Below are 13,954 nucleotides of genomic sequence, written 5' to 3'. Positions count from 1 at the left end.
AGCCACAATAAATGTACTTTCACACTAACAGTGAAAACGTATATAAAAATAAATGTGAACAAAGCCCTGCATGTCGTGATTTTGTCATGTTATAACAGTGTGCTTTTGGAATATTTCACTTTGGGCCATATTTACATTCATAGTCATTACAGACAGGGTATGGTACAACTGACCAAAAGGGGTTAAAAATATTGCAAAGCTGTAACATGTATATCAGACTTTATTTAACTAATAAAAAATGACTTAAGAAAAAACATTCTTTTGTGAGCAAGAGTTGAGTGGATACAATAGGGCACATAATGATTTTGATTGGAATGTGCTGTTGAATTGTAAGAGCAGTCAGCAGGCTTACTGTTACAATATATGGCTTTGTTCCAATTTGAATTATTAAACTTTGATGAAAACGGTGTTGCCAAATAATACCTTTCCATAGATTGTAAGAATGGGGTTTGCAAACATTTGGAGTACTGCTGTATACTGTATTTTGAAAGGTTTTTTTTTTTTTTGTGCATGTATGTTCAACGTGTTTATGACGTATGACCCACCAGAAGATATCTGTGTTGGACATGAGTACTCTGGAAATCTTTCTACTATTCAAGATGTATTGCTTATTAAGTTCTGTCCCTCCGATGGATGCCTAGCCATGTAGCTTTGCTCACTGCTGTGAAACTGTCATCTGCACAAGGTTTGGAAGTCATATCCAGCCAAGTGCACTGCATGCTTGCCAGCAGGAATCGGTCCAGACTATTCTCAAGGCAGTGACAGCAAGAGAATAGAATTTGTGACCCAGAACACAAAACTATATATAATAAAACAAAGGACCAGGCAATGGCAGATGGAGTTGGGAGAAACTGATTTATAAGCAATGTGTGCTTAAACTAAACTAAAACTTGTTACTTTGGTTATTTGTTTACGAAAAATAAAGTTAGAAAAAGTAACCGTAACCAAACGTTTACAAATAAATCAGTTTTTTGTATTGTAACACAAGCTTCCTATTCCTTAAATACAGTATGATTTAAAAATAGGTGGATCACTAAATGAAAACAAGCAGCCAGAGCAAACGTCCCTCTATAAAAATCCTTTAATAGGTCTGTACAAGGAGTGGTTAATAACTCAGCTTCTTCTTCCTAATAATTTAAGAATTATAAAATACAAGTATATATTAAATAAGTATAAAATCTACACCATATATTGTTTTTCAATAGTTAATTAAAAATGATGTGTGTTCATTGAGAACTTAACAAAGGAACTATTAAACAGGGCTTCCCAGCTGTTGTTTTTCCTTTTTCTAGGCACTCAAACTGTTTCACTTAAGGAATGTAAAACAAACACTGGTATTTGTGAAATTCCTTTGTAAACAGCAGAAATAATTATTATCTTAGCAGAGCATGGCAACTGATAACCACACTCTTGGTACAGCTGTTTCATATCCATATTCAAGCTTTACCATTTGGGAGGTTTGTTATCTTTTTAATTTTCTTTCCTCAGCTGAGAGCTATTAGGTCATCATATTATCCCTTTGTTGAACACAGGATGACAACTGTAGAGAAAACAGCAGTGTGCTATTAAATTAAAAGGGATAATCTGTTGTGGTACATATAACCCCAAGTTATATTTATCTTTTGTGATGCTTACTAATATATTTTTACCACAATTTGTCATTTTTCAGGTACATGGTGACAATATTATACAATTTAAAAAAGTTTAAATTAATTACTACTTTCCCTGACCAAATCATGTTTTTCTGTAAACAATGCTTTTTAAATATCATTGCCATTACATTGATGTGCCCATTAATCAGGAAGACTACTGCTTTGGCACTAATTTTCATGTCCCCTGAACATTTTTTCTTTCCTGTGGTTGCTGATGAATTGTAGTAGCAAACCTCTTTACACAACATGTACAGTGAATCACAAAATCTTTCACTAGACCAGAGTGAGACATCTGTAACTACTGCATTTCAAGATAGTAAAATTGCTTTGTTTCCTTAAGCTATTCAGGCAAAGTCAAAAAATAAAAATTCTGACTACATCATTTGTTTAATATTTAAAATGGTATTATCTACTATATTCCCACTGTATATTTTCTAATTTCTATATTCTGTGAGAAAGGACTTGTTTCAGTCTGTTTGTTTATTCAGTTACTGCTGGAAGTGCAAATAGTTTTATCATCAGGAAGTAATAAGTGTAAGTGTATTCTCAAGCCCATACGATTATCAAACTCAACCTTCCTCTCACAGGAACAAGGTTGCTGTTGTGCTGCTCCTCCTTGCACGTTCATATCTCTCCAGAGACGTCACAGGATATTCTTCATAGTAAGGGCAGAACAAAGAGTGAATTACGTTGTATTACCTGGCAAATTGTAACACTACCTTTATATAGTGGTAAATTGTTTGCAAAATAAATAAAATATTTTTTCTCTTATTCTCCATCCACTACAGACTGTCAACTGAATTGTGGAACGTAACTGAAAGATTGTCTTGATGTCTTAAAAGAGCAGTGACCCAACTATAATGTAACCACTTCAGATGCAGGCTAACTAACAGTAACACTGACAGATTTGATCTTCCTTTCATACAGAGTCAGTATATGAGTGTGACAGTCAGCAAAGGATAAAGATCAATATTTGAACAGCAGGTGAAATTAGCAATCATTGAGTAAAAGTTTATACTAAAAGGCTAAATTACTTTTGCTCTAGAATGACATAAATATGAATCCAATCAAACATGCCAGATAAAGGAGTAACCGTTCTGTCACATTTAAGTATCAGTTTGTTGTTTATGGTTTATGATGCTAAATTGTAAAGGATTGTTAAGAAATTAATGTAAATTAATTATTTTAATCTTTATCTGTATATAGGCCTAGTCTAATAATTTCCATGTCCAAGTCTGCATAGTTCATGTCATAAAAAGTATAGCCTACCTTTTGCCAAAATTCCTACTCTCAATAGAAGCATGATGTCTCTGTAAAGCATCTTTCCAGGCCACTGGTGACCTACAAAGAGCCAAGAAATAATTTGCTTATCAGGCAATGAAACAAATTAAATAAAATCAATCAACCAGGCATATCATTTTCTTTCAGTAGTAGTAGTAGCCAGAAGTATGTTGATATAAATGTATTTATTATATGTGGCACTTTTTTCACAACCTTCTTATGTTATAATTATATTTATCAGTTCACTTCTCACTATCAGTTCACTATTTTAATTTTATATTTATATTTATTTTAATTTTTACTATTTAAGTTTATACACAGCTACAATAATTTAAACCTATATACTATATTACGCATTTTACTTAAATACATTTATGATATTTTAATAAATTTTTGAATGCGTACTGTATCCTACTACAGAATTCTACATTCATATCTATGATGTAAAACTAACATTATCTTGCAACTAATGAAATTCAATGTACAGTGCTGTATTAAAATGTCAACTAGAACTGTGTGTGCAGCTAAACTAATGTTCTGTCTCACTAATATTCTGAGGATTTGCATTACAATGTGAACTTAAATTTGGGTTTCAGACGAGGGTTAAGAAAAAACAAAACAAAAAACACTAGTGGAAACATACATTGAACTAGGGTCAAGTTTAAGACAAAAATACCAGTGTATTCCCCACAGCTTTAGTAATTTGGTACTGTCGTATGAACCCTTCAGTGAAATTGGACTAAAACATCACACCTTGGTTTCATCTTTCCTACACAACAGATAATCATCAGTGTTTTATTAACATAATGTGATTTGTTATACAAGTAATACTCCTTACCTGGGTAAAACAATCTTAGACAGTTATAACACACAACCATGTAAGATAACCCTGCTCAGGGTATTGTATTTAACTTCTGCTAAAGTAAGTAGTAAGTAGTCTTATCTTGTTTTACTTCCATAGTCCGCTTTGGCGAGACTGTACAATAAACATTAGAGAGTGTGTAAGAGTACCACCTCTTTGGACACTTTGAAGGTTCAGGACTCGTAACTGAGACCTACCAGCAGTGGTTTGCGTGGAATCAGGTCAGTACACATCTAAGTAGACCTCAAGATATGGCTAAATATATAACTATGCTATAGTCTAAGTATGTTAAAAGTACAGTTAAAATGTATACCTTATACTTTTCTATTCTAAGCAAGCATTTCAACTCCTGATTTTTGTGTTCTGTTGTTCTTATCAGCTAATCAGAACTGGAGAGGAAGTGAAATTACATAAAGTATGCCTTGAGTCCATAGAGACACAACCCAAGGAATAGCAGTTGAAAACCATGCCTTGAAGGAAGCGTCTGTCAGTTATGTACTAGTACAATTCCTAATTCCATAAGTCAATGTCATACACACATGGTTTTCAAGACAACGGGATATATTTGCTGTTCTCTCTCCCCCAGTTAAAGATTAGGTTACGTTTGATGGGGCTCCCGGATGTGAGGACCACAGGAGCCAAGACGTTGTTTTTATCCATCCATTGAAAGGCATTTCACAAAAAACACTCTCCTCATCTGTTGTCAAAACATTTAGGGATGGTTTCGTTGACAGGGATTAAGCCAGGTCTTAGTCCAAATTTCCCTTTTAAACTGGATTCATTCAAGGTGGCTTTCTCAGATATAGTTTAAAATAGTCCTAGATTTAGCCTTAAATTAAACCTGCAAGGAGGCAGGTTTAACTTCAGATTAACACTGTTTGTCAATGGAGACATGGATTATTTGGACTATCTCAATGAAGACCAACAGGTACCACAGAGGACAGATATTTGACTTATTGGCAGGAGCAACCCATTGAGTGATTTTGATTAAATCTGTTTCCGAGACCATTTTCACATTTACAAAGAAAATACAGTGGAGATCATTTCACTGCTTGAACCCAGTCTTTTACTTTCATCCCAAAGGGGAAAGCCCACACCCGCTACCCTTCAAGTGCTGCTAACTTGAGGTTTTTGGCATCAGGCACGTTTCACCAGGAAACTGGAGATTTATGTGATGTCAGTGAAGCAACAGTGCGTAAAATAATGAATAAAGTCTGCAGGGCCATTTTTGAACTGAAACATGAGTTCATCAAGTTCCCTGATGCTGAAAGCTAAGCCAACTACAAGGTACAATTCTACAAATATGGGAACTTCCCAGGAGTTATTGGCTGCATGGATGGATGCCATATTCCAATCAAGTGTCCCTCAACACCAGTTGCTAATGAGTACATGAATTGCAAGAACTGGTTTTCAATTGATGTTTAGGCTGTATGCTCTCCAAATTTACAGTTCTCAAAATTTGTTCAGTTTGGAAGAGGAGACCAACCAGGCTCATATCTGCACCAGAGGTCTGGCAAAAGTGAACGCATGTTTAATGTGTGTGGCATAATAATTTCCAGTGTCTATAGAAAACATTGTGTTTTGAACCAAGAAGATGCTGCATTGCCATCACTGCAACAGCTGTAATCCACAACTATTTCAAACAGCATCGCTGCCCAGATCCTCAAATGGAAGATGAAGATCTACCAGATGTTAGGCTAGAGAATGACAGATGTGGACTTGCATACTAACTAGATGGATTTTTGATGCTAAATACACAAGTTTGACATGTTTATTTTTTATCTGTTTCTGCTTGTGTTGTCTGTGGTTGGTTTAGCTTATGTATCAAAGTTTATTAAGTGCAAGATGAAGAAAATATGTTTACACATGTAAATAGTACATTTTTGTTAATAAAAATTGGTTGCTGTGAATAAAAACACCCACTTCAGTTTCCACTTTATTTATTTTACATTTGTTTCAGAGATTGATGGACCAAAGCCAGTACTGCCTTGAGCAGCACCTCTGTATCTGTTTTGTTGCATTGACTCTCTTCCATTTTCATGTCCAATTCAACCTGAAGTATTTTCATTTTAATATAATGTCACCTTGTACTCATGAAATTCAATGGCCAACTTTTCATGCATGGTAAGTTTATTCTGCTGACCAGTAGTAGCACCAACTCCTCACCTTGCCTCAGCAGATATGGAAGGTGTATTCTCTTGTGGCTCATCAAATGGATTAAGCACCTCTTGAAAAGTGTCAACAACAAGAATAAAAGTAAAAAGGAAAGTCAAATTAATATGGGTTAATTAATATTAAAATGGTCCACCAGTAAAAGCAAATACAAGCAGAGTGAAGAATCCATACCCAGTGTGGGTGTGTTCAATTCCACCATCTGAACTCTTCAGGCGGTCATTATCTGGATTCCTTCGATAATACCATTCAGTAAGTCATCTAATGAGTAATTCTGTACCTGCTTCGGTGGTCCACCGCCGGTCTTAAACCTCTCTCTTCTGACCTCAACATTTTTATATCATGTTCTCTTCTCTTGTTCCATTGTTTAGTCTGTGTCTTCTGCTCCGATTCCACACAATGATATATGTTTTATAATCAATTCCTGGTTTTATGAGTAGTTGTAGGCTTGAGCCACGTGCACACACTTAAATTAATCAGGACTAACAAAGACATGGCCAGGTGCAATCTTTGTGTTTCAGAAAGTCACTTTCTTGATTAACTATTCTAGCTTAAGGCCTATTCCTGGGAAACCACCCCTTAGAGTATTAATACATACGTAAAATTAAAAAATTAAAAACATTAGCACTAACAGAATAAAATATCCACCTGATTCTGTGGACAGAGACCCCTAAGGTATTTTCCAATTATTTGTTGGGTTTTTTTTTGTCGTTGTTGTTGTTATATTTATATATAGAAATACTATAGTATCTAAATTAAAATATTAAATTAAAACATTTTAAATACAAAAACTGAAATGTACAGAAAAATTCTACTATGTCAAGGCATGACAATTATCAGTACCTTCTTCTGAATGAGACTAATTATGCTAAATAGTCTACTTCCTCCCAACAGAGCATTACATTAAAGTAACATGCATGTATATAAGGCTGGATGAGGATGGAACAAATACTGATATACTCAATATGTATTAGCATATGACTCTTTGATGTGTATTCACCAGTCTATTTATAATGCTTACGAATGGAAATTAAATCATTATTATAATTCCAATGACATCATGCATGCTTGCAAAGGTCTTGGGATTCTGTCAAGGTAGAAACCAGCTGCAGAATGAGTTTTTGGATGGTGTTACTGGGATGCAAGACATCTTTCAACTGACTAGTAACATGAGCCTGACTTCAGACAAACTAACTTTGTTCCAAACAAGACATTGGCCATTGGGGTACAGTGAAAGTCAGTGTCAATCAAAATGAAATTTGAATCAACAGCTACTAACAATGCTCATATTATGGGTCAAATGTATCCCTGTATGTTATTGTAACTACTGCCTATATGGACCTATACACAAATTAGTAAGACAATCCATGATGGACAAACTGTATGCCTTACACCAGCTTGAATCTCTTGATGTACACTATGCAAATCTCCTTGCAAACAGCATCTCGAGTTGTGAAAGGACACAGTCTAGCATAACATATAGTGGATTCCTTACTGACTGATCTAAAAATGTCTACATGTTGTTATGACACCTTCCTGCATTACAGCAAGGTGTCTGGTGATCCTGCATCACCATGAGCAACGTGTGCTGCTAATCAACTACAGTGACGGAAACCATTCCCTGGACTTCTACAAACATTTCTGAATTTTATACTGAAGAATCAAAACAATGGCCAATGTGCCAGTGATACAAATTCCTCTCAAACCAATTTTTTTGCAGCAATATTTTCAATTTAAACAAGTATGCAGATGAAATGTACTCCTAGCTGTCATATTCTACCTTCAATGTTCTCTCCTACAATCAAATATAACAAATCACTGAATCTGCAATGGAAAATAATTGCATTATGAGCCTAAAACATTCTCCCTGTATGGAAACGAGTTTGTGCATTCCATGAAATCATTCATGAGTTATGAGTTAAAGGCATTATCAGAAGGCACTGCTTAAATTGAAGAGATTAAATGAAAATGTTACTTCTGTAATAAAGATAATTGTATACATGGTTATTAAGATTAATTTGAATAGGTTTATAAACTTCTCGGATTGTACATATATTTGAGCTTTAGCTTTTTGATGAGTGGGAGGGGGTTTGGTTAAAACATCCTAGTATATTTAGGAAGCCATCCATCTATGTGTCCAACAGATGCTTTGTGAAAAGGCATCTGAGATGATTGGGACCATGTTTTATGATAAGATAAAAAAAAACAGGGGAAGTCATGAAGAACGTCATCCCTGCTCTGAAATATACTAGGATGGTTTAGCTGGTAAAAAGGCACTGTATAAGAGGCTCTAGCTTGGTCACAATTAACTTTATAGCACAGTAAGAGCTCAATGCCTACATCCAAGCCTTCATATAACCAACATTGTGCAGTGTACAGTTCATCAAGGGTATGAATAAATTTAGGAGATATTGCATGTGAGCAATTATATACATAACTTGACGGAAACTCTTCAAAGATGTTTGTGGAGCATATGAAGTGCTGACAGACGTTCTGCGTGACTCCTTCTATAGTATTCTGGACAAAATAAAATCTACGAGTTTAACTGAATAAAAATGCATTTAGAAACAGCAATGGATTGAATAGTTCCTTATATGGATTCCTTCCCATTTATGATAATAGTGAACACTGATATGTATCAAATACTTTAACAATAGAGTATTGGAATTCCAGAACATTAAATGTTTATGCTAGATATACTGATGGCAGTAAAAGTACATTTGCACAGGACTAAAAATCACCAGGAATTTTAACTGATGTGTGAAAAGTAACCAGCTCTGAGGGACTTGTGTTTTTAAGCCAGGTGTGATTTAGTAACAAGGTCAATTTTACACCCACCTACCTGCTAAAAAGTAGTTTATGATGATTCTATTATAACATTGACTGGCTACACCATATGTTTGCTTTTGTTACGGTGGATTATGTTGATTTTGGTAGGAAGATATGCTATGCAATTCAATATGCAGATATACAGTTTAAATTTAAATACTTGTTTACATTTCAGAGATTAAATGTGTAACAATTTTAGCTTTCATAATAAAATCTACCCATAGTATATGTATGTTGTGATACATAAATATGTAAATATAACAAATATTGTCCCATTGAATAAACTGTAAGCTAACTACTGCGTGACTGCACCTCTAGTCTTATTTGTAATCTAGTTCAAGGTTAACTCAAAATTAAAGTCTGTCACTATGTTCAGAACATGTTTTCATAAAACAGTGCATACAGTATCTCTTCATTCTGATATGTACTGTACTTATTAGCTCTCTACTCTGATTCATAAAATCAACGCATGTTCATATTTGTTTTGTAAAATGGGAATGAGATTTGTTGTATGCGAAACAGATCTCTAAAATAGTATATATAATGGGATTTTAAAAATTACCTTAACCCCACTTTGAAGTGCTCCATTACATATTTAGTTATATTATTATATTCCTTATTGATGATTAACAAGGCTAAACAAGTTGCACTTCAAGCCCTTCCAGTTTGTAGCACCTCTGAAATTGAAATTAACGCCATGGACACCCACTGACCCCAGTCCAATACACAACATCTCCAGGGACAAGGACATTTGCATATTTCTGAGACACCACCTTCAACATGGCAATGTCACTTTCCCAGATACAGTCATTCGAATAAATGGATACGTTTTTTGTTTTGTTTTATATGGATTTTTTTTTTGTGTGGACAGGATATGGCGGCATAACAGAAAGGTCACGCATGATTAAAAATGAAATGTGAATATAAATGAATAATTAAAAATAAAACTCTTTAAGTATATATATATATAAACTACTATATATGTAGACAAGCTCAACAACATTTTTCACTGAAAGTAACTTTTCGTTTATAAAGGGGCTAGGAGGCGGGGATTGAGAAGTAGGTTAAGATAACTTAAGATCTTTGATTATGTTTCCATCTTACCCATTTGTATAACACGTTTAATAGTAAGGGAAAAAATGTATTCTGATCTACTACTACTACTACATTGCCAACAGAGGCGTGCGTTGCTTCTCAATGTACCTTCAGCCGGCCCGCCCCTTGAAGTCCTGAGTCAAGCTGAGCTGGGAAACTCACCCACCAGTTGTCGGTGTGTAGGACCCTCTTTACATTATGCATGTTCACCAGAGATTGCGTGAGAGATTCCCGATAAAAACGCAAATCACCGATACCTACCCGATCACTTACGAGCCGACGAGAAAACAGCTGGATGAGGCGGTCTGGTTGACTGGGAAGTTTGGACTACAGCTCTGAGCCCGTTTGACTGAGGAGGGGGCACAAGGACTCCGGTAGTAAGGGGCTGCTGTCTGAAGTAAAGCGGACAATCATGCATCGTGTGTTTTGGGCACTGGGATTGCTAACCTCACTTTCAGACTTCTTGAATGTAGCAGCAGCAGACACAGGGAACCCCATCAGAAATGCAACACCAGGTAAAGTTGGATTTCTATGCATGCTTATAGGGAGGGAAAAAGGGGAGTTTTTCTTTTCTTTTTTTCTTTCTGGGAATAACTAGAATTGATCATGCATACAAAAGTCTTCCGAAATGAGTGTTTACAAGGCGTGAGTTTATTGCATATGTACAATTTGTGCGTTTTTAGTTGTTATCCTAACCTCAATGAATGATTTCGTAAACTTTCAGTAAAACGGCTGGAGCAGCTGAGCGTGGCTGAGATAGTGAATCCCACCCGAGTGAATGAAGCTGGTGACCCACTGCCCACCAGCATGCACTTCAAAAGGAGAAAGCGCAGTATTGATGAGAGTTCAGGCAGCCTTTCTGATCCCTGGTCCTCTTCGGAGATCTACTACAGAATAAAGGCTTTTGGACAGGATTTCCACATCAACCTCACACCGGACTCGGGATTTATTGCACCTCTTTACACTGTCACGTTACTGGGAGTACCCGGCAGCAGTGAAAACCAAACGGGATTTTCACCAGACGAGGATGCAGAGGACACCGATCACAAGCACTGTTTTTACAAAGGACATGTCAACGCAAAGCCAGAACACACTGCGATCATCAGCCTCTGTTCGGGGCTGGTAAGTATATCTCATCTACGTGCACATCTCCTCTTTATTAAGAACTGGAATAAACGAATTGGCATTGTAGTTTGCGTTATGGGATGTGCATTGTCTGTCATTGCTAGGCTGCTATAGTACACACTCTTTAAAAGTCCCGAATGATGAGCGGATGTTGAAACTACATAACAACAGCACTGTCTCTAACACTAGTGTATGCATGATGCCTATATTAAAGTACACACAGTTGCAGTACAGTCTGTGATGTGTTTAAACGCAAACGTGATTCATGTGCATGACTACAGATGTGGAAGAGCACTAAGCTGCTAAATGAATATCCAGAAACTACCGGCTGACGTCACGTTTGCACCGGGGGGAAACAGCGGGGTGGCGATGACGTCAATGAGAGTGACGGATCAACTGTTTCTGCGTGTCTCCCACAAGTTACTTCTGCTGCCTACGTGCACCTCACTTAAATCCCACTATCTGTAATAATGTCGATATGATAAAACAACGAATCAAAGGGAGGCAGGATGCACATATAGACAATTGTATCCGCCACCGTTATCTTATTAATTATACTCTGCAGGATGAGATCTAGCCAATGCACTGTAAGGAGGGTCTTATACGATAGACGTACATTTATTTGTAAGGTTAATATGCTTACCTTTGTATGGTAAATAACTTTCCCATCCCCTCAAAGAGTGTCAACGAAGACACCCGTAGTGGCGCAGTAAGTGCGGAACAGCTGGCTCCCAGGGCATCCAGTTTCCACGTGTTTGTGCAAACGAGATGGCGCACAGAGATGACCACAAAGTGACACAAGTCAGTGTGTCGGAAACACAAGGGGCTCATTCCCAGGCACAGGCGGTGCTGTGCTGGAGATCACTGCTCGGTGTGGGCTTGTTTACCTGCTGCAGATGGTTTGGGATGTCCAATGCGTGGGCGGACCTGTCTTGGGCCGCTAGTTCAACTTAAGGAACCTGCATTGTGTCTGAGTTTTGTTGTTGGTCTGTTTTAATAAAGGTGTTAGGTTAGAGGTGATTGATAGTGTGCATTTTATGAAGGTCGGCCAATACGTTTTAAATGACTGACTGTGTTGTGAATGGGCTCTGATAAATGAGGCAAGGACAGTTATGAGTTGTTGCGTCCTTAAACCACCTTAAAGGAAATGTGTTAAGAAGTTGATTGACGTGTGTGGGAGTCGGGCAATCAGCTGGTCTTGTTTGGCGTGTTACTAGCACGGCAAGGAAATGTGCTAAAACAACACAACAAAGGAAACCAGTTTAAGTATTTTCTAACCAAGTTGTGGTAGGCTTAAATAGTTCATTAATTTATTCCATATTTGGGACGCAGCATATTATGTTGCTTGAACTGTGTGCATGTTTCAATGGTTTGACTGTTTATTAATCAGAATGGCTGTGTTCAATGGCATGCCATATCTGTCTCTGGAATATCCAGGTTTAGCCTTTGTAATATGGAGATAGATCTTAGGGTACCTGATGAGTAAGTACATATTTGAATAACACAAATAAAACAAAGGAACAAATAGTTGAAAATAGGTTTATATTTGTTACTAGGAATGTTTGATCATGATGTATTTATGATGTATGTATGTAGGCCTATTTAATCCATTGCATTGAAGTTAAACTTGAATAAGATGGTACAGCATACGTTTGGGTTTAGCTATAGCAAAATAAAAAGTATTAACCGATTCCTGCATGACTTTTGTCTATACTACACTTTAGGATGTTTTTATGTTTCTTTATCTTTTTTTTCCTCTTTCTCTCTATTAAGCTTGGCACATTCAGGTCTCCCGAAGGAGAATATTTTGTAGAACCTCTTCACAACCACAATGGAGAATACTATGAAGAAGAACACAACAAACCTCATCTTGTCTACAGAAAGGATGCTCCTCAGAAATCCCCATCAGGGGACAATAATACATGTGATATTTCAGGTAATGGCATGTTTATATTATTGTGATGGAAAGCGTTTGCAGAGACATCCAGTCACAGCTAATGTCCATGTCTTGACTGGGCAACAACTGGGGATGTAACCACTAATCTCAGTGCTCTCTTGGGGCAGGAATAGAAAACAGACTTGATTTATTGCACCATGCCCCAGTAAACTCTGCAGAACAAGTTCACAAAAATGAATGGAAAGGAGATTGCCCAGTTGAATTCTGCCCTTTGAAGTTCAACAACTCAGCAAAATGCCCATGTAAAGTACAAAGGTGAAGCAGCCTAAGACAAAACAAGATCAGTTGTCACTCATTTTGAATAAGATATAAGTTGCTGTAGTCAGGTGAAATAGCAAGCTAATTTTAAATAAAATAGATATGCTCTTTCATACAAAACTCACAAAATTATTAATAATACTTTATTTATCTCACACAAATCTCTAACTGAGTCATATTTCAAGATTCATTGTTCATTATAAGTTTGACTTATAGGCCTAATACAACAGTCTAATACATAATCGTATTTCTTTGCAGCTGGCTTGTTCTTGTTATTTTATTAATTGAGGTTATTTATGAGTTGTACTCTTAAGATGCTGCCATGATCTTAAGTCAGCTTTGAAGAGCTATGTAGTGTCTTTATCTAGGCTTCTATTTGTCCTGTTAATGATGAAAGCGATCTCTTCCCTTAATTTTGTTAATGGTTGAAAGCTGACAGGTGACTGACCTGAAAATAAACAATTAAGGGAGTTCATCAGTAACAGAACATTAGGTTATGCTATATAAATCACACGTCTGACCTCAAATCTTTTAATTTACACCATAAATACAGAATTGTATGTGCACATTAATTTGGGAAAAATATTAATATGTATATAGAGAGAAACATGTTCCTCTTAACTAACCACATACTTTGCTAAATACTTATTGATCAGTTAACATCTTGTGTATGTGTAAATGGAGGCTGTACTGCCATAAACATACAATATAATAACTTGTATA

The 13,954-nt window shown here is 36.4% G+C and overlaps 1 protein-coding gene and 1 long non-coding RNA gene across 3 annotated transcripts in view; one reads left to right on the top strand and one right to left on the bottom strand.

The window, feature by feature from the left end:
- Positions 1 to 909: 909 nt before the first annotated feature.
- On the bottom strand, positions 910 to 11,913 carry LOC136734991 (uncharacterized). Its single transcript, XR_010810713.1, has 3 exons — positions 11,660 to 11,913; positions 2,922 to 2,993; positions 910 to 2,307 (listed from the first exon to the last, which is right to left on the bottom strand). It is a non-coding gene; the product is annotated as an uncharacterized LOC136734991 (long non-coding RNA).
- The window catches only part of adamts9 (ADAM metallopeptidase with thrombospondin type 1 motif, 9), a 50,405-nt gene continuing 46,462 nt past the window's right edge, over positions 10,012 to 13,954 (top strand). Inside the window, exons 1-3 of one of the 2 annotated variants that reach the window (XM_066697991.1) lie at positions 10,012 to 10,406; positions 10,616 to 11,013; positions 12,790 to 12,952. In XM_066697991.1, the coding sequence (XP_066554088.1) occupies positions 10,304 to 10,406; positions 10,616 to 11,013; positions 12,790 to 12,952 (664 nt within the window). In that variant the 5' untranslated portion in view covers positions 10,012 to 10,303. The remainder of the gene's footprint in view (positions 10,407 to 10,615; positions 11,014 to 12,789; positions 12,953 to 13,954) is intronic. The other variant, XM_066697992.1, reaches the window with a different exon arrangement.

This window comes from Amia ocellicauda, chromosome 3 (assembly GCF_036373705.1).
Source record: "Amia ocellicauda isolate fAmiCal2 chromosome 3, fAmiCal2.hap1, whole genome shotgun sequence".
NCBI classification, from domain to species: domain Eukaryota; kingdom Metazoa; phylum Chordata; class Actinopteri; order Amiiformes; family Amiidae; genus Amia; species Amia ocellicauda.
This window is presented reverse-complemented; position numbering and strand designations above follow the sequence as displayed.